The sequence below is a fragment of the Tiliqua scincoides genome, chromosome 13 (genome assembly GCF_035046505.1).
Source record: "Tiliqua scincoides isolate rTilSci1 chromosome 13, rTilSci1.hap2, whole genome shotgun sequence".
Taxonomy (NCBI): Eukaryota; Metazoa; Chordata; class Lepidosauria; order Squamata; family Scincidae; genus Tiliqua; species Tiliqua scincoides.
Window position 1 is genome coordinate 9,590,719 of NC_089833.1, and position 23,705 is coordinate 9,614,423.

Genomic DNA, 23,705 nt, shown 5'->3' on the forward strand with positions numbered 1-23,705 from the left:
ACACAAGCCTTCCCCCCCCCCATACGCAGAAACAGTTTTTGCATTAACATGTTTTAAGGGGAAATGTTAACAGGCACAGCTTCATTGGGCATCTTGCTCTAAAGAAATGTCTCATATTTTTGCCACAAAAGACTGAGGAGCCAAGACACGGTTACAGAAAACAGACTGGGAATTTTACTTACATGGATGATGTCAAACTCCCAGAGAATGCAGAGTTTGGGAAGCCAGAAAGTTTCAGAAACAATGGAATGAAAAACACTTCAAAAAAAAGGCAGTTACATCACAATCCAAGGAAATATTTTTGAAAACACTAAGCTGGTATGATTTATTGTCCATTCAATAAGAGATTCATCAGAAACTCTTAACAATACAAAGAAACAACAATCTTGTCTCTTCACTCACAGAAAGCTATTCCCATGTAAAGGGCCTGCTTAGATGAGCCAATCACATTTTCACTTGAGTTTATGTGCTTTGATGCCATCAGCAAATTAGGATAAACTTAACTGTTTGGTTTCTTGAAATAAGACTGGGAACTCGTGGGAAGAATCTCAACCATATGAGGAAGCTGAGACACTTTAACAACTCTGTAGTCTGCTTGTTGCTACACAAGACTTAGAGCTTTGCTAAAGTTCATCTTCCTCATTGCAGGCTATTTGGGAAACCCAATTCATTTTTGCGGCTGAAGGCGAGAGAAAAACACAGTTCTCAAAAAGCAAAGGAACTGTGCCAGTGGTTTGATCCCTAATGTACTCTGCCTGCTCAAGCCAAAGGAGTCTCTCCTTGTTGGTTCACACATGCAAAATGGATCAAAGCATGGGTCAGAAACACAGGAAAAGGGTTTCAAATCAAACACTGTTTTAAAGTGTGGGTGTGCCAGCTTGTTTTTCAGTTGCAGTAATAGAGGCTGACATGGACTTAAACCCCTCAATACAAGTAACACCTGCACTTGAGAAGCAAAGTCTTTTACTATAACCAAAGCACACCAAAAATCTGCAACATATAACAAGCACCCAAAATATCAACATTAAAGCCCTCATAACTGTATTTTAAATGCAACTGAAACAAGTACCCAACTGCTCAAAACTTTAGTGCATGAATCTATACTGGCATCACTCTTCGTTCAACTTTTGTTAGCTAACCACCATCAATCAGCCGAGCACCTCAACTCAGGAAATGAGATACCGTAGATGAACTTTCAGAAATATTTCAATCTGATCATCAGCACCCAGCTTCTAAAGATATGTGAGGCTGGGAAAATGCATTGTGGGAAAAGTCCTGCTGCTGCTGGGATAGCATCCTATGTGGTGCAAAATTCCTTCTTGCTGTACCATGTATCAACTATAACCCAATTCTAACACATGGGGCTATGTTGGCATTGCTTGGTTGGCAGTGCTCAAAAAGCCTTCAGGATAGACTAGATCAGGGCTCTCTAAACTTTTCAGCCAAAAGGCCACATCAAATATCTGGCACAGTGTTGAGGGTCAGGAAAAAAAAATGAAATATAAAATTTAAATAAATACATTAGAGATGGAACTTAGATGAATGAATAAATGAACGGGCTCACATGTCCAGGACTTCTCCAAGCACAAACACAGCCCAAGAAATAAAGCACACACTTAAATGGACCCCGATTTCCCCACCCCACAAGCACAACTCTGGTTGTGTTTGATCCCCTGACAGCCTCTGGCCCAGTTGACCAGAGGCTGGCCGTGGGCTGGACAGAAGTTTGCCGCGGACCGCATCTGGCCCCTGGGCCAGAGTCTGGAGACCCCTGGACTAGATAAACCCATGACACCTCACTTTATCAGTTGATGCATGATGCTGCCAGGGGCCACTCCTAGCTCTGGCTCCATTTTGATACACCAGTGTCCTGGTTCAAAATGCGACAGATGTGTTGCACAGCCACCAGAAGTCACCCAGGCAGAGTATGAATCGGCTTCCCACATGGAACAAGATCTGCTGCCTGCCAAAAGCACAGTTTGTTTGTTTTATTTAAATTAAAGATCCAGTTGTTAAAAGAGAGATAATCTAGTTGCCCCAAGGAAAGCTGTGATCCCATCTCACAGTGGCAAAAATGATTGAGAAACCATTTCCTGGAAAACTACTGAACTCAGAAGATTGTACAGATAAGATGAATCAGGACCTCTGGGAAAGATGCTTCTCTGTTTTTAAGCTGCACTTCATTTCAAAAGAACCAACAGAAGAATCTCGAATCGGAAGTTGGATGTGTTTGCTCCATGTGCAAGAGCAAGCTATGCTAATCCATCAAGAATATGAGCTCACAGGTTTGGCAAATTTCAACAGCCGACTCATGTTCTCCAAACTGACACAAACACATGGGAGAAACTATCCTTTGGCAATTATTCATTTTTAATAAAGCTAATCAAGTTTTATTTGTATCATGAGAGAGGAAGAGAGGTTTGTACAGTTTCATACAAAGGGAACCCCAAGAGCCAAAAGTTGACCAGAGGGAGACCTAGACCATGAAAAGATTCCACTTTCCAATAAACCGAATCCAACAACACGTTGAAACCATCCTCTCACCAGCACCCCCACGGATATCCCCGAAATCAAGACATAAAGCTGCACAAACCACAGCAGCATTAAGCAAAAGTGCTAGAGGAGAAAGGAGCTCTAGATCAGCATTTCTCAACGTTTGTCCTCCACTGTACCATGACCATCAGTTACTTCTGGATTTGGAGGCAGGATGGGATGTGACAAACACCAATAAGGGAAGACTGGAGGGCTTTTTCAGGCACACAAAAGGTGAATGCTAGAGCTCTGCCTGCTGAGTCAAGCCCCCTACCACTGCTTGTTGCATTGCATTGCTGGTCTCATTGCCAGGTGGTGGGGGTCTGGAAATCCCATGTGTACAACCAGCTACCACAACCTCAACTACCACCAGGGGTTATGAGTACCAACGGTTGAGAAACGCAGCTCTAGAGATGAATCAAGCAAGACAGATAACACTTCTACTGAACTGATTACTCTTGTAACCTGACAAATGGCAATTCTCCCCCCCCCCCCCAAATATGACAAGCAGTAGCAAAATGCATTCACCAATAAAACTTCAATTGGGAATACTTAAGTGCAACTGAACAATACGCAACAGCCTGTCTCTGGCTGTGGGAGTCCCTGGTGTTTAGGGGAACTGAAGAGGCAAGAGACAATGGAAGAAAAAATTGTGATGACGTGGTATAGAAGAGATTGATGCACCTTCACCTCACTACCAATAAACTCACACTTTTGCAAAACCCGTAAAAGAATTTGTTTAAAGCTCCTGATCAAAAACTAGATCCTGAATCCTGGAAATTGTGTGGTTTCCTAGGGAATGATTTACTGGATCCCCCCACGTTGCCATCGCTTTTTACATCTATTTAAAAAGCTTGAGATGTACTGTCATTACTGCAGAATGGACTACAGTAGCATATTTCTTTGGGAAGGCCTGTATACACTCCCACAGACGCATGTCATCAGAGATGATTGAGGCATATAAGGATATTGGCAAATCCATGAGCAAATCTTCCTCGGGAGGGAGGTTCTTAAGTTAGCAGGACTGAGAGAAAGCAAGAATGGCCAGCCAAGCTGATGAGAGACAAAATAGACAAGGTGATCGTTTTTAAAACTATATGGAGCTCTTTTCCAGATCCTGCTCAAACCGATCATTTTGTCAGTTTCACCTCTCCCTACCAGCTTAACTGGTTACATTCTACCAACCAAGTAAGGCATCCAGAAGATTCATGAGGACAATATATTGTACATCTGCTGAGACCTCAGAACTGTTGTATTAGTTGGGGAAAAGGAGGAGGAGAAAGAATTTGAAGGCACTTGTAGTAGAAGTCTCTTCAGAGGCAAAAGACAGGATATAAATGCCCAGATAAATAAATAAAATAAATATATGGACATGCCCTAAAGGTACCTGGCAACAGGCAGAGAAAATGTATGTTATGACTACTAAAACTGTATGAGAACATTGTGTTCTTATATCCATCTGATCACTAGAAACCAGCGTATTTAAAGTTCAAGAGCTGTAGTATTTTTTGCAAAAGGAAAGAAAAAAGCTACTGCTGCTGTAACAATTCACTGTTTCTGAGCTCTTATATAGTTATATACTTGAAAATATTTAGCCAAGAGATGCAAACATGTGGCTTTAATTATTGAACAAATATCTTCTGTAGTTTCAAGGAGAAAAAAAAAAGGAAAACCAATGAGGGTTGCAATTATCAAACAATTTTTTTTAAAAAAAGAATGGGGTAGGATTGCACATATACCAAAATTACACAATAGTCTGCAAACACGGCATAGCAAACACAGTAAACAGGGAAGTGACAAAGCAGCTTTGAAAATGATGTGTGTTCTAATAAGGGTCCTTTGAAGTCTGAATTAGAACAGCATGCCAAATAAAAAAAAAGCTGAAATCAAACATGTGTTTTTCAACATAGTCCTGATGTCTAACATCTTCATATTAACACAATGGAAGTCTTTCAACTGATTTCAGTCACTACTAGGAGTCCTCACTGAAATCATGACTAGATTTAACTGCAGCACCATTCCTGAAAGAATGGGAAACTCAATTTCTAAATGTCATCGTTCTAAACAAATACAGAGATTTTTTAAAAGCAAGCTCAAACAGAAAAGACATGCTAGAGATGTTTATTTTCTATTAAGAATATACAACCAACCATGACTTATCCGCACTGTGCTGAAATGGTGGGTTTTTTTTTGGAAATGGTACTTTTCTGGAATCACAATACTTTTTCTTTTCAGCTTCATACATATCTACAAACATCTCACTTGGGACTGCTGCCAGACTGCACACAGTGTGAGAGTTAATTGTAGGCATCCAGGCATAAAATAAAACTGAATACAGGGGAGGGGGCATATCCATGGATCCCATATCCACAGTTTCAGTTATTCCATAAGCCTTAATGGCCACACACGACTGCCTGTCTTCTCTTTGAACAGCTCTTTCCCGCTCATCCCAAATCTTCCCACAGAGCTGTGCAAGTGCAGAAAGAGATCCAACATGTAAAAATTGACTTGCAGAAGGGTAACCACAATGGAACACTTACATAAGCCAGTGAATGCCTGGAAGCAAACCCCATTGAACACAAGCCCAATCTACCTCACAGGCTTGTTGTACGGATAAAGTGAGTGGGAACTGTATGACCCACTCTTGAGGAAAGGCAGGTGAAAGTTACTGAAGTGCATAATCACTTTTGTCCTTGTGTCTCACGGTCATTTAAAAGGCTGTAAAGTACCAGTGTAACCTGCTGGCTGGGTCACACAGTCATGGTGATCTGTGCACATTCAACACCATGGAGAGCCACTGTCATTCAAGTGTTGGGAATACTGAGTTAGATGGACCAAGGTTCTCAGTACAAAACTCAGAAGGACTGGGGCATGTCCTAAAGATTCAACCACCTTATTGGAGTTAAACAGATCTAGGTCTGGATGGGTGACCGCTTCCATACAGAATGCCTTGTGTTCCATGATCAAAGAACAGTGAATATAACAAGTACATAAAAAGTACATTAGTTAGAATACCGAGACTGTGTTTACAATTCGCCAGCCATCTGAAGTCAAATGAAACTCTACTAGCATAAAGCGTTGGTAACTTACAGCACAAGCCTATGCATGCCTATTCAGAAGCAAGTTTTACTGAGTGTTACATAAATGTGAAACATAGTTTTGCTCCTCCTCTGAACCTAACTTTCCCATAGGTCTGCAAATAGTTTACCTTCACCCAGCCAAACTCTAGCTCAGTGGTTCCCAAACTGTGAGCCAAGGCTCCCCAGGGAGCTGCAGAAACCAGCCAGGGGAGCCGTGGAATCTCCACAAAAAAACCCCATTGCCCTATACAACATATAGGATTGCAGCCCTGATGGGGAGCCGCAGCCAATAGTCCTGTAGGCCAAGGGAGCTGCCAGCCAAAAAAGTTTGGGAACCACTGCTCTAGCCTCAAGAATCACCAGAGCTAGATATATAGGAAACTGCCACTGCATACTCTCAAGCAAGACTGTATAGGAAATGATGCATCATCCCTGCTATCTCAACAATTTCTGTCTGCCTAGAAGCATGGCTTACCTCAGTTTCAAGTATCAATGATATGAGAAATGAAATCAGGAACACATGCAGGCAATTTTACTGCCTCATTAAACATGAAGTACATGAACAAACAAGTCATTAATACTGTCTGGTCCTTATCTTATGGGATCCATCCTCTTCCTTGTAATGTCAAGTTGAGTAAAGTTACCCCCCCCCCAACTAAAAGAAAACCAAACATATGGATTAAAGAAAGCGTCATTATAAAATAAGTCTAACTCTTTCCTCACTGTAAACTTAGATAGAATTGTTTTCAACTAATCCTGCGAAACTGACCAGTTCATTTTTCTTTCTTGGGAACGCTATGCAAGATTTAATCTAGTCGTCTTCCAAACAGCAAGAATTCAGAGTCAAGAGAAGTTATTTTTCTTATCACTGTTTATCACTCTTACATCTCAAAAGACCTCTAAAAAAACAACCAGCAAATAGCTTTCATAAATATTCCAATAAAATTATACTTGCTTCTATCTTCATTGTGAATAATGATGAAGTATTAATACATTTATCATTAACTCGCATGTGTATCTGTTTACCCAAAGGAAGGCGGAGGACACATCAGCATCAAAAATACAATAGGTGCAGATGAAAGACTGCTACGAATAACTGAAAATGAAGCACCTAAGCAGCTCAATCCCATTCATTTCAGTATAATTTAGCATACTCAACTTTCAAAGCAACTCTATGCATGTCTTATCAGATGTAAGCTCCATTATGTTCAATGAGGTTGACTCCCAGGAAAGTGTGTATAGGTGAGGCCCATATCCACGAATTTTCTTTCTGTAGATCTAGCTCAACATGGGTCCCCCAGACCCATGCTGGGACAGACTTGGCCCAAACCAAACCCTTCGAAGGTGAATGGAGCTATGCTCTGGTTGCCTATGGAGTGCTTTCTGTAAGCAAGCAGAGGTCACACGTTCTTGCCCTTAAAAGGCATAAAAATGTCACTTCTGGTTTCAGAGGGAAACCAGAAGAGACGTTTTCTAAACTGAAATAGCCATTCTGAAGCCTACAAAGGCTGTGAGCAGACATGTACGGCCTCTGTGGGCTTCAGAAAGCCCTATAGAGGTGACCAGAGCACAGCTCCAGTTGCCTTCAGAGGCTTTTTCTCTCCCTAGGAATAACTTCACTTAAAACACCACTTGCTTTATCAACAATTAAGATATCCAATATGCAGTCAAAAGTACAATTTGATTTACTGTGCTTATTACAAAACACAATTATTGGAAACTCTTCCCTGTCACTGTTTTCTCCAAGAACAACGGACCATTTTCAGAAGAACAGAAATCAGCATCATCCAAGATTGTTAAGGGCCTTTTCACCAAAACCGTAGAAAACTATAACATACATACCCTCAGAAAGATTTTCCTAAAAGAAATTTTAAAAGCCAATCCAACACTGATTTTCCAGCTGACCATTTTGTTATCCACAAGGGATTCTGGAAACAAATTCACATTAAGATATATGGGCTCTTTGGCTGTTTTGTATTTTATTCAAAATGTCTCAAATGGCTAGATCTGTAAACAAAACGTTTCACACTTTTGCCTCTCAAACTGAGTCATCAACCATTATCTCCCATTCCCAAACATATCAAGTCATTAAAGAAGGGGCTAAAGTCTATAATAAATCTGACTCAAAAGCGACAGAGGTTTTGTTGAAAAGTTTACCAAATGGTATTACTTCGCAGAAATTCCTTCAAGTAGCCTGTGAAAATGTCAGAAGAGACTCAACTCCAGAGGTCAAGTCTCTAGAGAGCACTGAGTTTTGGCCTGTGGGTCTTTTCACATGCTTTAATATTTGAAAATTTTTCCTTGCAGACACTGACTGATGCCCAGGGAATGCTAGGATTGTGGGAACTGGCAGTCCTAGTAACAACGACACACTGAATGGGAAACCAGGATACACAATACTTGCCTTTTGATTGCTTATGACGTAAGAGATGTAATTTCTTAGATAACACATGCATTCTTGCAAAGGGTCAAAATGATTTCACACATCACCCAATCTGAGTTTTTTTTCAAAACTCAGACACCGCTAAACAACATTTACAGCCCAATCCTAACCAACTTTCTAGTGCTGATGTAGTTTCAGTGCAGACCCGAGGTAAGGGAACAATCATTTCCTTAACCTGAAGAGGCCTCTGTGACTGTTCCCCCCCCCCGCTGCAGAATGCAGCACATGGCGCATTGGCATGGCTGCATCAATGCTGGAAAGTTAGTTAGGATTGCATGCTAAAAACACTGATGGCAACATATCCCATTCTTCCAGGATTTCATCATCTAGGATTAAAAAAAAGACTTTGGCTGCAATCCTAACCACACTTTCCTGAGAGTAAGCCCCACTGAACAAAATAGGACTGAATAGACCTGGTTAGGATTGTGGCCTTTGTTTTAGAAATTATAATGGGATATTTTCATGTCAAATTCTAGGAATTACAAAGTGTCAAGATGAATCTCAATTAACCTTTTATTTAACACCAAACTAATTAGTAATTTCTAGTCTAGTATTTATCTTTATAATTTAATGAATATTTATATTTCACTTGAGGCAGATTCTAGTCTCAAGAAACAACTGTGCTAGATATAGAAGAAACATCTGTTTCGTAGAACCCAACTGAATAGAAAGATAAAGGTCTGTTTTGATGATGCTTTGGTTAGGACAACCCTATGTTCAACAAGGGTGCTCCCCAGTTTCATTGTTACCATCTCCCTGTGGTGAAGGGAGAGGGGAAAGGACCCTTGCTTCCAATTTCAACTTCTGTAGAAACCCAAGAGCAAAATTCCACTTGAGGAGAACCTACAAAAGGAGAAGCCTCCCTCTGTGAAAAGGAACCCAAAAGAACTTCTGAAAAGCAATCTGTTTGCAGACTAGAGCTTCTTAGAGATGCTGATTGCCTGCAAATTGCACTAACCAGTATACGTAAAACACTTTTCAAATTAGCTGAGCGAGGATCTATGCAATTTTTTTAGAATCACATTTCATGTTCATGAAGTGGGGGGGGGGGGCGGGCAATTCCTTCCAGACTGGTTGAGATAACATGTCTTGGTGACCCAAAGGACTCAAACACATAAGCCAGAACTTCAAATTTATGAGACAGACTTGCAATTTACAAATCACTGAGAATCATGTGCATTTTGACTGTTCCAGACTGCTAAACATGGATTTGCATTCTTCAGCTATGAAGACCTGAAAACTGGGGATTTACAGGATTCTGAAAAAAAACGCATGTAGAGTGCACAAAGCTTCTCCGTGACCACATGAAGACCATGGGCTTTATACTCTCAATCCCAGTATTAGGAAAAAGGATTTCATGATTAAAATCCAAGATCATTACTCAAAGCTTTTTGATGAAAAAGTTTTCAGAGCCTTTTTTGGAAGGTTGATTTTGCCAACAGCTGGTTTGTGCTCACTGTGTACAAAAAAATGTTCAGATGCCAGAATTTTCCTGTAGCCTCCTAGTCCAGTTTTGAGTTGTGGTGGGCAGCTCCTAGTTTTGGTCTTCTCTGTCATTTAATACTGTTTCTTGAAACCATAAGGCAGTGGTTCCCAAACCTTTTTGACTGGTGGTTCCCTTGACCTACTGGGCAGTTGGTCCCCATTAGGGCTACAATCCTATACACTGTGTAGGGCAGTGGGTTTTTCATGAGGCTGTGCTGGCTGGTTTCTGCGGCTCTGTGGGGAGCCACAGCTCAAAGTGTTGGAACACCTACCATAAGGGGTAGAAAGATCTACCCCCTAATGTGAATTTTGTGTGTGTGTGACAGAATCAAGAAGGCTTTTCACTTCTGAATCCATGACCCTACTATCTAAGCAAAATATTAATTTTTAAACTGTCATTTTGAGTCTGAGAGGAGCAAATGGAGCCAAGAATGCTCAGAGTTAGTGCAACCATCTTATCAGCAAACTACATAGCCAAACAGAGGGAAGGGCAAAGCAGATATGAGTGATGTCACTAAGGCTGCCTACACGGCAACATCACCACTTCAATTTACTGTATTGCAAAAGAGAGATGCCAGGATTGAAGGAAGAGAGCGGCTTGTGGAGTTCCAAGGCAACTGCCTTCAGATAATCTTACTAGAAGTTTAAATGAAATTCACAGTATATTTATTAAATTTATACCCAGCTTTTCACAGCAAAAATTGGCTATCAAAACATGCTACAACAATTTCAATACAAAGAAGCATAAGGGATATGCAGATGTAAACGTACAGTAGTTTCTTTTGGCCCCACCAGCTGAGGAGATTGAGACTCCAGGTTCTTCCTTCCAGATTGGAAGGGGGTAGAAAAGAGCTGCAAGTGGACATAGGGGTTGGATGATGCTAAAAATGACCACCAACTACAAAAACAGTCCTTTCATTAACAGCAAAGCAAATTAGCAAGGGAGCACAGCTATCATATACCCTTGACAGAAGAATGATACACTCCTATCTGGGATGGTAATCCTCTTCCACCGACCGTGCAACTTCAGGAGGGATGTATTATTATTTTATTAATTTATACCCCGCCTTTTTGCCCAATGGGCACACAGGTACATACCGCCTTGTGTATGTACATGGAGCAGTGAGGGAGGAAGGGGACAACCACCTAGCCAACCAGATCAGCCAAATTAACCCTGGCAATCAATAGGGTGACAGACATCGCAGCCAGACCGCCCTCACATCCAGTAAAGCAAACTAAAACATTCACTTTGCCTCAGTTGTGCTCCTTCTACTCCTCTCTTTGTTGTGACCTATACCTATGCTTAAAAAAACAAACCAGCTAGTGACCTTTGAACATACAAGATAAGTGCTCACTTACTTGCCCCACAAAACATCCACTTGAGTATTACAACTACTGGAAAAAACATTGATCATGTCCACATGAAAAAGAAGCAATAGATTCTTGACACAGCTATTGGCACAAGGAGGATTCTTGTCAGAGTAGATCCTCAATGAAACAGAAGAACTAAAATCAAAACACAGCTGGACTACTTAATGCACAACGCCCCTGTTTTTTTTTTTTAATCAGGCCTATTGCTATTTGAGCCGCATACGATCAAACAAAAGAAAGCATTTTAACAGGCACATTCATATACATTTAACAAGGTGTTTCCTTTCAAACGGTTGATTCTCATCTTGGCGAATGTATTTCCCAATCCCAACAGCAGAATCAAGTCACAACAAGCAGAGGGTGAACCACCAAGTTCAAATCGCAAAAGAAGTTGCAACAAAAACATGCCCAAAATCTAGGCTGAAATTATTCTACGTGCAAGGTCTGGACAGCAAGGGTGACTAAAGGGGACCAACCCATCCAGCAACAAAGATACTTCTGTCCAGAGATCGGGAACCATGAATATAAAAGAGACATGTACCAGAATGTATTAGTGGTACATTTGCACCACACTGCTTTCAACAGTATGTACACATGGATCTTCTTGCACATGCCGATCTCCTTCTCTGAATCTGGACAATTACCCTCATGTGAAATTATTCTACCGTCATACAAGGCTCTTCTTCATAAAACTGGGCATTTTAAAATGCCAGGTATGAATTTATAATTTCAAAGTTTTATTTAAAGAATGTATCTCATAGGCAAGGAAAGCCACAGTACAGTACTACCACAGTGTAAATAAAACTGATTTGAGGTGGACCTTTTCTTCCTGCTTCTGTTCTTTGTTCCCATCCCCGTGCAAAGAGACCCAGCTAACAGCTTTGCTTTTCTTGCTCTTCCTCTGCTTCAGAGTGCAGGATTTAGTTTTTCCTTCTACTTGAGTGTTTCCCATTTCAAGAGAACTCTTAATTACCTCCCCCATAAGAAATAAATAAAAAAACACACAGAACCAAGTTTGGCTTGCAGACCCAAAACATCCTGATTATAAATCCTTTTCATCTGGCAGAAACAAACAACAAAAGAAGATGTGAAACTGACTAATATTCATTAAGTTTCATCGGGGTCCAGGAAAATAAGACTGGCAATTCCAAAACTTTATATATAGGCTGATGGGTTCTGAGCTGTCTGTGACAGATCAGGAGAGAGATCTTGGGGTGGTGGTGGACAGGTCGATGAAAGTGTCGACCCAATGTGCGGCGGCAGTGAAGAAGGCCAATTCTATGCTTGGGATCATTAGGAAGGGTATTGAGAACAAAACGGCTAGTATTATAATGCCGTTGTACAAATCGAAGGTAAGGCCACACCTGGAGTATTGTGTCCAGTTCTGGTCGCCGCATCCCAAAAAAGACATCGTGGAAATGGAAAAGGTGCAAAAGAGAGCGACTAAGATGATTACTGGGCTGGGGCACCTTCCTTATGAGGAAAGACTATGGCGTTTGGGCCTCTTCAGCCTAGAAAAGAGATGCCTGAGGGGGGACATGATTGAGACATACAAGATTATGCAGGGGATGGACAGAGTGGATAGAGAGATGCTCTTTACCCTCTCACACAACACCAGAACCAGGGGACATCCACTAAAATTGAGTGTTGGGAGAGTTAGAACAGACAAAAGAAAATATTTCTTTACTCAGCGTGTGGTTGGTCTGTGGAACTCCTTGCCACAGGATGTGGTGATGGCGTCTGGCCTGGACGCCTTTAAAAGGGGATTGGACAAGTTTCTGGAGGAAAAATCCATTACGGGTTATAAGCCATGATGTGTACATGTAACCTCCTGATTTTAGAAATGGGCTATGTCAGAATGCCAGATGCAAGGGAGGGCACCAGGATGAGGTCTCTTGTTATCTGGTGTGCTCCCTGGGGCATCTGGTGGCCGCTGTGAGATACAGGAAGCTGGACTAGATGGGCCAATGGCCTGATCCAGTGGGGCTGTTCTTATGTAGGGAAGCATGAACATTTTTAGAGATTGCCAGCACTCATCAGGAGATGTGCCAATTCCTTTATGCAAGTACTAGAGGAGCACTGCACCCATATACAAGCAAGCAGATACACAAAACTGTTGAGCACAGGGAATGTATGAAGCAAGTTTTGTTACAGAGATCAGTGCTGCTCAACTATTCAAATACTAAATTAAAAATCTATTGTGTGCAAAGCAATAATAAGTATCTGTCATGTCTTCTACTCACCATTTTTTCTTTCATTGAGGGGAGGCAAATACTGGTTGGGTTGCAAGGAGAGTTCCTGAAATTCATGGGCAACTGCTTCACTGTGAGGACTAGGTGCAAGGCCCGGCAGTGACCCTGAATCATCTTCTGGATCCACTGTCCCCGAGTGATCCATTGTGTTCAAGCAGCTGGAGACAGAGGGGGGAATAAGAGGAGGTTTAGTCACAGCGAGTGGACAAAACTGACCAAAAAAAAGTGTGTGCGTGTGTAAACACACGCACACACAGGTTTGCATTACATGCAGATATTAAACTGCAGATCAATGCAACACAAGCTCTTATAATTCCTAAAAAAACACTTCCACAACTATCACTGTGTTTTACAGGCTATTAAAATGCAACATCTGCATGTGGCCATCTAGACAGCTTTCCTTATTTGTTGGCAGTCTACAGTGACTGAATAGATGAGCCACAATCCATTCCTATACGTAACTAGAGACACACAGTCCAGATCGCTTAATGAAGATTTCGTTACTTCTTAACATAATTTAGCCACCCTGCTGTGCTCAAATCATCATGCACATTCCTTGGGATGAGTAAAAAAACCCTAAAATAAAATGGAAATAAAAATCACCCTAGTGAATGATTAACCACAGATCACAATGAGTGTCTGTTATGAGCCACATAGTACCAGAGTGAAGGAAAGGAGGAGACTTTTAGATTAATGCAGTGCACAGGATTTGCATACAAAACTTGGTTTTGCATATACTGCATATTACTGTATTCTGTTTGTATTTATTAGGAATCAAACTGCAGACACTGTGTTTTGACTAAAAATAAATCAAATCACTTTGTCATTAACAATCAGGACTGGGTGAATGCCACCATGTTTAACTACAGGACATCAGTATTTCTTCTTTACTGGCATGCCTCCTTCATAGTCAAGCGGGAGGACCACCTACAAACCTTATATGGACAGCTTAGTCTTGTTAGAACTTGAACTTCTTGGCTCCATTTAACGAATTTAAAACCAGCTATGGTTAAGACAGGCACCTAACTTTTCATTTGCTAAATGAAGATCACCACCCCCTCCTACAATTATGAGATTGTAGGTAATGTGTAGCTTGGCTCTCAGGAAAACAGGTTATTCCACAATCTGGCTCTTCAGATAGTAAGCGAAGACATCTCAACACTTATCTGCCAAATTAAGAAGTTACTACCATGAAGTCCATGTGACTTGAGGTCAATTTAAATACATTTCTCCTTGTGGGAAATACGAACTAACATTAATTAGCTATGTAGAGTAATACAACACGGAAAGAGCTGTGAAGGCAAGAGATGCACACTTCTCTATGTAAGGGTGTCCATCAGGGGCCACCAATGAACAAGTCTTATGGTATGGCTCATCATGTTACAGTAAGGAAATATACTTGAAAAATACTTGAAAAGCAAAATAATGTTGTCTGGATGGTCTCCGATGTAAGGCTGGAACCTTTACAGAGGAAATAATAATAATAATAATAATACAGGTATTTATATACCGCCTTTCTTGGTCGTCAGATTTCTCCTCAGACTTTATTCAAGGCAGTTTACATAGGTAGGCAATTTTTAAATCCCCATAGGGATTTTTACAATTTGAAAGAAGGTTTCTATCTTTCAAGAACCACAATGCTTCAGATGTTTCTTTCTGATCTGGTTTCACATTCTGGCCTCCATCCTCCCACGCTCAGAGCAGATGGAATAGCTCTGGCTCAGCTTGTCAGCTGCTTCAAGGTCACACGGTGCCGGTGGCCTCGAACTGGCGACCTGCGGATGTTATCTTCAGGCAAATGGAGACTCTACCCTCTAAGACCAGACCTCCTGCCCATGATAATGGTTTTAGTAATTTATATTTTAGTTGACACTAAAGAGGTGCAGGTCACAGATGACAGTGGGGCAAGCTTGCTCAACCTAGTAAAAATAGATCCTCCTCCTCTTTCACAACATGGGGCCTCTCTTACAGCTAATCCCAATCCCATCATCCAGGAATTTATGTCGATGGGCCTGTCACTTCTTGTTAGTAAAACAACTGCAAATGGAATAGCCACAGTCCCTTTCAAAGGGACCATCAGCTCTCCACCACCTTTTGCAGTTGTCCACAGACAAACGTGGAAAACTGGAATTAGGCTAGAGAGGCTACCAGCTAAGACTATTCTTCAATACAAAAATGGGTAGGAGTTATAACTTGGTGGCATAGCACCTGCTTTGTGTGCAGAAAGCCCAAGGTTCAAACCCTGGCATCTCCAGGCAGAATTTAGAAAGGGTCCTGGAATGCAGCCGGTAGTCAGTGTAGAAAAAACGGAGCTGCAAGAACCAAAGGTCTGACTCAGTGAAAAACAGCTTCATGTATTCATACTACATAGTAAAAACACAGAGACAAAGAAAAGAGCATGTAAATTATGTTCTTTTTCCACAATCTCTCTCCGTGCAACTTTTGTTTCCGAGATGCAGCTTTGTACCACATCAGCTACCCAGCTATCAAAAATAAGCAGCCACTGGTGTATTAATTGTGCGTTCACTAGAAAAACTTTGATGCCCACAGTGGAGCATTTGGGCTATACACTCTCTTTCATAACTTCCCTCAAACTGAGAGGCAAGCCTCTTAACATTCTTATATAATTTCTCAAAACTTGTGTTGATATGAGAGATAAAATAACGTGTTGCTTATGATAGATTCCGTGGGCGTCTCATTTGCAAAAGCTTTTCTCTTTGTATGGCTATGACTCACCTCCTCTTCTAAAGAGGCTCTTCCTTTCTTATGTGTCATTACCTTCTAATTCAGCAGTCAAATTGTTCTTTCTGACCTTGCACAGGCCACCCAGGTGTACCAGTAGTATTCAGTACAGGCTACCATGGCCATGATTTCACAAGGCCTATGATGGTACAAGCAGTACAAAAGGGGAGAAAAAAAGAACCCTAAGCACAATTCAAAAAAATGTTGGTTTTAGCCTTGCAAGCCCAGAAGTTAACCCAAGTACAAGGATTGCCTCCTCAGGTGTGTACCTGCCGAAGCAGTAATTTGCCCACAGAAGCCCTTCCCCAGATCCCCCAATTGCCAGAGGTACATGGATAGTGACTGTTAATTCACTGCAACAACCTGACATGACTGCTGTTCAAGGATGTTGTTACTTTAGGAAAGAGCATAGCTTAGTCTTACAAGCAGAAGGTTCCAGGTTTAAACCCTGACATCTCCAGCTGTGGCATGGAGAAGTCCCCTTGTAAATGCTGAAGAGCCATTTCTATGTTCATACAGATTGTAAAGTACTGTATAGTCAAGTCTAAGAATAAAATCCTAAACAGACAGTTAACTCTTGGGGAGAACAGATTTATATGATGTACCCCAAATTCTGCCAGGAGACAAAAAGATAACCCTAATTCTGTGGATCAGAAACATTTTGTTTATATTTGCTTAATGTATATGCTTTGTTCTATAACGACTGTGGGCATGGGGGTGTGGGGGAAGGAAGGATTTTAGAAAGTGCCATTTCTATGTTCTAGAGATGATGTTCTTTGTTGTAAATTATGTACAGTCAAATTCATGTCTCAGATGCAGGTTCAGCTAACCAGATTTATGTGCAGAAAAAAGTAACGTGAAAAGTAGCTTTTAGATCTAATTAAATTTACAACCGTATGCAATTGCTCATTGCTTAATAATCAGCTTTTAGAAAGCCTAGCTTGTCACACTCCTATCCCATTTTATGACATTATATGCTCCCCAAACTCCCACATGCTCATTAAAATAGGTACATCATTAGAAGAGTCTTTTCAGAGCAGAATTCAGATTAAAAATCTTGCGCAGATGCAAATTGCCATCTTAACAGCTTCAGTACCATTCTCATCAATAAAACAAATACCTTTAATTGCAAAAAGCACGTTTCTACTAAAAAAAATCAATGGCATTTACAAGTATACGTACTGCAAATCAAGAGCATAATAAGAGGTTAGTTCAAAATTTGCCTCCATTTGAAATCAAACTGTAGACAAAAACAAAATTAGAATGGTTAAAAAGGGGCAAATTAGCTAGAATGCATTTTGAAAAATGCCAAATCTCTTTATAAATGTAAGTTTGGAGTGGAGGAGCAATGTTAAATGTCAAAATATTAGGCATATAAATCAAGTTGGAACAGAACATGCAAATAAATCCTATTTGTTACCTTATACAAAAAAAGGATTATTTATTGAAATTCAACAACTAGAATATAGGGGTATGACACCTAGCAACAGTTTCTGTTGCTCTGAATCCTTATTACTATGGTGATATGAAATACAACAAGAACCATTAGCTGAAGAAAGCAAAATTTTATAAACATAGGCAATATTAGACAAAACAACTATCACCCTCTTTAGAAATTAACATTCAATTAGCAATGTTTAGAATAACACAAGTTGCAGCAGGGATGTGAAAATGGGGTGGCAAGAGCTGGCATCCACGATTAGTGTCATAAATCCCAAAACATGTCCTCTACATCAGAACTTGCCTTTTTTAAAAAAAGAAACCCAATACTCAATAATTATTATATATCAGATTTCCAATTATTCTGAATACAGTTGGAAACACACTACAAATTCTTAAGCAGCAGGTTCATTTAGTTAGGAGGGAGTCGCAAAGTTTTAAAAGTCGCTAGGCCTGCAAAGAGCTGAATTCATATTTTTAATTCCTTGACACCAGAATCAGACTTTTAGCCATGTGGGTATATTAGATACCTGGAATTTCTCTTGCCAAGCTCACACTCAGAAGAAAACTCTGACAATGTATGAAAAAATATCTGGAAAAATTAAAACCAACAGCAGTTAAAGACTGGGTGGGGCTTTCAAGTAAAGCATTTTCATTCAAAGCCTTTACTCCAAGACTTGCCAAACCAATACACTTATGGCCATCAATGTTCCATGAAGCTCAACCTTCCTTCCTATATGCCTGCCAAAAAGAATAGAAAAAGTCCTACAAATTCCAATTTTGCAACCTGAACAGAAGAATGCTAGTGAGAAACCTTGATGCACATGACATTTTTTTGTCCTGTTTTTAAAAAAAAATCTGAACTCCTGAAGTGGTTTACAATTAAGTTTCTGGTTAAGAAAAAAGGCAGGTAGAAATTTTTTTTTTTTTTAAGTATTTACCTTATAAACGTAGCCCGTAGGACAGACAGAGCACTCTGTACATCAAAAGACCTCTGCATAACCTGGGGGAAAGAGGACCCAGCAATTTTTTTTCCAGGATAGGCAGGAAGTGGGCAATAACAGAGAGGTGAGAGAAAAGGGATGGAGCTGGTGCCTTGCTTTGTTATAAAGCAAGAGTCACTGATTAATGAGCTCTTTCCAATGTAATGTTTGCTTAAAATGGTGGCACAATCTGTTCATTGTTCTGAGCCCAGAGTTTTAACTGCTAAATAACAAACGTTCTCCGACAACCAATGTTCCTTTTCCATGCTTTAGGTTCTTTATATTACCATACCATGTTTTCCTTATGCTGGTAGACATTTACTGAAGTATTTAACAAACAGTTAAATTCATCGGTGTGCTTAGCTACCAAGTTATTTCCATTTATGACCAACTTGCAGGTGCTGCTCTGTTTATTCATGTCCAGAAAGCCCTTGAATCAAACAAAGCAAGGAAAATGCTAGAATCAAACTACAGAGGAAGGAAATTCAGGTCCATTTCCTACATGTACAACAGGCTACTTTTCCAGCTGTTTTTTTTGAGGATATCTTCTATGAACAATAAAATTTATTCTAAAAGGAATGAACCCACCTTATCTGGACACTTTTTGTGTGTCCAGAGGTATAGGAAAACAAATATTTATCTGGAATGGAAACAACACAGCGGTGGCAATGAGAACACAACAAGCTCTGCCCAAGACTAGGAAGAGAAGGCAAGTGTTTGCTTTTAACACAGGGGCTTTAGAGGGTCTCCTCAGGCTCAGTTCTATGAAGACAGCTCCAGGGAAAGCTGCTGCCACTCCAGTTCCTCAGTTATAGCTAGGAAATGCCCAGCTTAGGCAGAGATGCTGCAGTAGTATCAATTTTTATCAGTATAGGGAGACTTACAAAAGAATCAGGTGTGGGCCAGGTGTGTCCTGAACAGGGGAGTGCAGTGGCAGTGAATGGTCCCCAAAACAGCTTCAGGGTGTGAAGCAAGTGCATGAGTTTGCTCCTTGCTCCTTCAACCCCACCATCACTACAGAGGCTTCTTACACTCAGGGATGTATGCTGCAAGCCCCCACAATGGCACGGGGAACAAAGGGGAAAAATAACCCCTCATAGTTTGTAGCAGAGGTTCCCAAATTTGGTGTCGCAATGCCCTGGCCCAGCTGGAACCAGTTGTTACCTCTTTAAGGGGTAATGACATGCGGTGTCATAGTGACAGCAGCAACAGAACTGCCAGGATTGCTCCATTGCCACAAAAAGGGGTTTTTTACGTACCTGGGGGTAGTGCCAGCAGTACTACCCCCAGGTACATGAAATTCACCTTTTTACACCACCACAGCATGATTCTGGAGGGGCTGTCACTGCTGCTGTTGCTACGTCACCACAAATACTTACAGTGCTCTCAGCTTCCGACTACAGTTTCGGAACTGCTGGTTTACAGCATCCTGGGAAGTGGACAGTGGCTTGGAGGACATATGCCTGCTCTCTGGTGTCAACATTTCCTGACAGTATACAGCAGTGCAGTCACACACGGCACTTGGTGCTCAGTGAATCTCAGGGGAGGGGGAGAGGAAAGGAAACAGGAGATCCTTAAAAACATCAACATGTTTTCCATACCTCACGGTCCTCCAACCTGTGGGGATCTACTCTGTCCTTTCCCCCCACTGTGGCTGTATAACACATCAGCAAGCTTTCCTAATCAAGGGACAGCTTCCAGAAAGATAGTGATGTGGCAGCATACATCTGATGAAGTGGACTTTTGTTTGCAAAGCTGAAGCTGAAATAAATGTTAGCCTTGAAAGTGCCATGGGACTCTTCATTTTTCCAATATAGGGAGTGATTAATACTTTAAAGACAATAGAACACACTTCCCACACATTTTAGCACTGTGTAACATTGCAATTACTGTCTGTTTGCAACAGATGCAAAGCCTAAAAATTAGCTGCCATGGAAACCAGTTTTATAACTTATTATAATACTTGCAGTTGCCAGTCAAAAATAGCAGTTTGGTGCAGTGGCAAACTATAGACCAGCGCTTCTCAAACTCCTACAAGGGAGTTGGGAGCACTGTAAGTATGTGCGGGGAAGGCAGCAACATAATCCCCAGGATTGTACGGCTGCTGGGGATGGGAGGGGGGATTTTGCACTTACCTCCAACCAACACTGCAGTCCTGAGTGGTCCAGGAGGTGCAGGGAGCCTTTCGCAGGGCTTCCCGTGTGTGCAAGTCTTTAAAAAAAGAATAAAGGGCACTTCCTGTTTCATCATGAAAACAAAAAGGGCCCTTTTTTTCCTTTTTTAAAAGACATTTGCAGGCAAGGGGAGCCCTGTGGAAGGCTACCCTCCAGAACTGCAGCGCTGGCTGCAGGTAAGTATGTGCAAAACCCCCCCTCCCATCCCTGGCAGCAACATGATTCTGGGAATCGCGTTGCTGTCTTCCCCTTTCCCACCCCATAGCAAGGACAGGTGCTTCCCCAGCTAGTGGGTCCGAACCACCAGTTTGGGAACTACTGCTATGGACATTTAACAATTAAATGCAAGTCGAATAAACAAGTGTCCTGAATCTCTTCCTCCTTTCCCCTAATGAGGGATGACATGCACCATTCATTTTCTCCAGTCACACACACAGATACAGAACTTCTACAACATTTATAGAGGAAGACTGATCATGGATACCACCTCGTCACCCCATCTTTTAGCATTTAACAGTATACCTATAATGGCATTGCTCCTTGTATACTCCAAGAAGTCTCCTGATTTTGCACTATCTTGCCATAGGCTCTGCCACACAGTCCTCCTCCCTTGAGGTTTCTTCAACCAAAAGCAAAAATCCAGATTCCATAATTGCTGCACTTCTATGTCTGCCATCATGACATGATGGAGTCTTGCGTGCTTAAGTTCAGTTCACAGCTGCTTGGACTTTGACACGTGAAACAGCCCTTCAAATCTTAAGATGCAGAACTGTCAATTAGAAAGTCCTTCCTAGCCAACTGGAAACAGTGCAAACACTCATGGGTCAAATAAGCACAAACTTAACTACATTTCCAAACTTCAGCATCGGTAAGCTTTAAAAAAAGGGGAAAGGGGAAAATTCTTCCCTACGCTTGATCTGAAACATCAACAGATTCAATCAAAATTCCCCTACTTGCAGAGGGGAGTCACCAGACAGGCACATGTATAGGTAAATGCATTGTAAATGCATTATATACCCATTGATGTATACTTTTGCTACTGAGAAACCAGGAATTGTAAAATTATTTTTGCTGTGCGTCTTTCTAGACTTGTGCTGCCTTTTAAAATTGCTGTATTTCTTTTTATTTTTTTTTAAACATGCCACCTTGTGGACCCATTCAAGAGGTCATCAAGACAACTTATAAAGACAGAGCCAGAACCTAAAATGATCATGGTTATCTCTTAAAACAAAGTAAAACAAGACAACAAGCAAATAAAAACTGTGCACAAAGCAGTGTGGAAAACACAGCACTTAAAATAAATTAGCCAACTATGCATCACTTAGAAGGCCAAATGGAATAAAAATATTTCAACAAGCCCTCCTGAAGACACACAACGTTGAGGCCAGTCTGGTTTCTCAGGAGAAGGAATTCCACCGCCAGGGAGCTGCCACTGAAAAGGCCCTGTTCCACCTCCCACCAAACAAACTTCTGATGGTGATAAGACACAAAGGACAACCTCTGATTATGAGCAGGTATGTGCAAAAAAAAGACATTCCTTCAAGTTTCACCTTGCCTTGAAAGCTAGGTTGAAACTCACAGGCACTTTCAAGTTTAGTGTGATGACTGCAAGGGCAAAGAGGGAATGACGATTATTCTTTATATCCTCTATTCTTTGACATATTCTCAGCTATTTATCACATTTCTAAGGTGCAGAGGCAAAGCCACAAAAAAGCAACAAGAAAGAGCAATATGGCTTGGTAAATTCCCGCTGAGGGTGATGATGATGATGCACCTTAAGGCTCAAATGGCTCAGGCCTGCACCTCTTGCCTGTTTTTGAAGTCATGTGTCACTCAAGGCAAAATTTGTGATTTTCCATGAAGCACAGAGCAGCACTGCTTCTTTTAGAACTGTGTCTATGGTAACAACAGAGCCTTGACAACAAGGGCATTTTTTTTCTAACATTTCTTTTCAGTGTTTGCTTACCTACTGTACACACTTTTGCAAAGAGATTAAAAGGTAAATTTGTTTTATGAGGGGGTGTGCTGGACGAATAACATAGTACAGGAGACCTTGGTAGAATGTCTCGAATTGCCATAGTTTATCATTTCAAATGCCTCTTTTCAGAACACAGACACCCCAGTTCCGCAGGCAGCAGGACATCAAGCAGATGAGGCTATCGGTTCTGGCAAATGTGGGTGGCAAAGACGCAGCCACACCAGCATTTCGACCATCTCTGGATGGAGAACAAAGTGGTTTGTTGTAATTCTTTTCTCATTTAGTTCAAGCCACCTCTGAAATGTCAGCTTCAAAAAAGTACATTTTGCAACAGACCAGAAGCCATGTACACATTTAGAAGCTCTAGAAATACTGTATGTATAAATTTCTTAAATATACCAATATTTTCAAAATTAATTTTCACACAGAAGTGGGAGTTCCCTAGTCAGACAGATGACATCGTGCTAGCTAAACAACAACAGTCGACAAACAAGCTCCATCAGGTAAAAATTATTTACGCATCAGACGCACACAGGTCCAGACATATATCATTTCCTTTTGTAATGTCTTCCTAGATTAAAAATATTTGTTACAATAAAAAAGGTCACTAAATAGTTAAATTCCATTTAAATTCAGTGAAACCAGAGTTTGACCTGCACATTTAGATAAAATTTGAAACTTATATGGTATGTTCATTTGATAGGCGTGGTAAATATATTGAAAGGCTCAAAACGAAAAACAGCTCAGGGAAAAGTTGCCATTTTGGAAAATGGTGGACTTCTTTCCATTTAGCTAGAAGCATCCACATCAGCAAAACTAACTGAGTTGAATGTTCTTGCACTCAAAAATGGTTAGATGTTCTTAGAATAATTATGGATAGGATTTTAAAACCTAGGAACTTTGGGAATCTTTCTGTACGTTTATCATGGCTAAAAAACTAACATACCCTGCAATTTTGACTTTTTATTCTACACACCCAGGTCAAATGTTAATTTAATTGGACTAACAAGCCAGATATTAATACAGATGGATGGCAGAACTTCAAAGGAGTTCATTCTTTTATCACACAGCTCATTAAAAAAAGATTGTTAAACTAGGCTTTTCCTAACCTGGTTGGCTTGGGCTGCACAGAATCCTTGCAAGGATAGTAATAAGTGGTAATTTATAACTAAGGGGACAAGACAGACCACAGTGTAAGTTACAACATGACCCCTGCTAGATGTGG

At 40.9% G+C, this 23,705-nt stretch overlaps 1 protein-coding gene across 2 annotated transcripts in view; it reads right to left on the reverse strand.

Annotated features, from left to right (window-relative positions):
• MRTFB (myocardin related transcription factor B) overlaps positions 1-23,705 on the reverse strand; it is a 92,507-nt gene that overhangs the window by 63,335 nt on the left and 5,467 nt on the right. For both annotated transcript variants that reach the window (XM_066640426.1, XM_066640425.1), the window contains exon 2: positions 13,155-13,321. In XM_066640426.1, coding sequence (XP_066496523.1) covers positions 13,155-13,308 — 154 coding nt within the window. In that variant the 5' untranslated portion in view covers positions 13,309-13,321. The remainder of the gene's footprint in view (positions 1-13,154; positions 13,322-23,705) is intronic.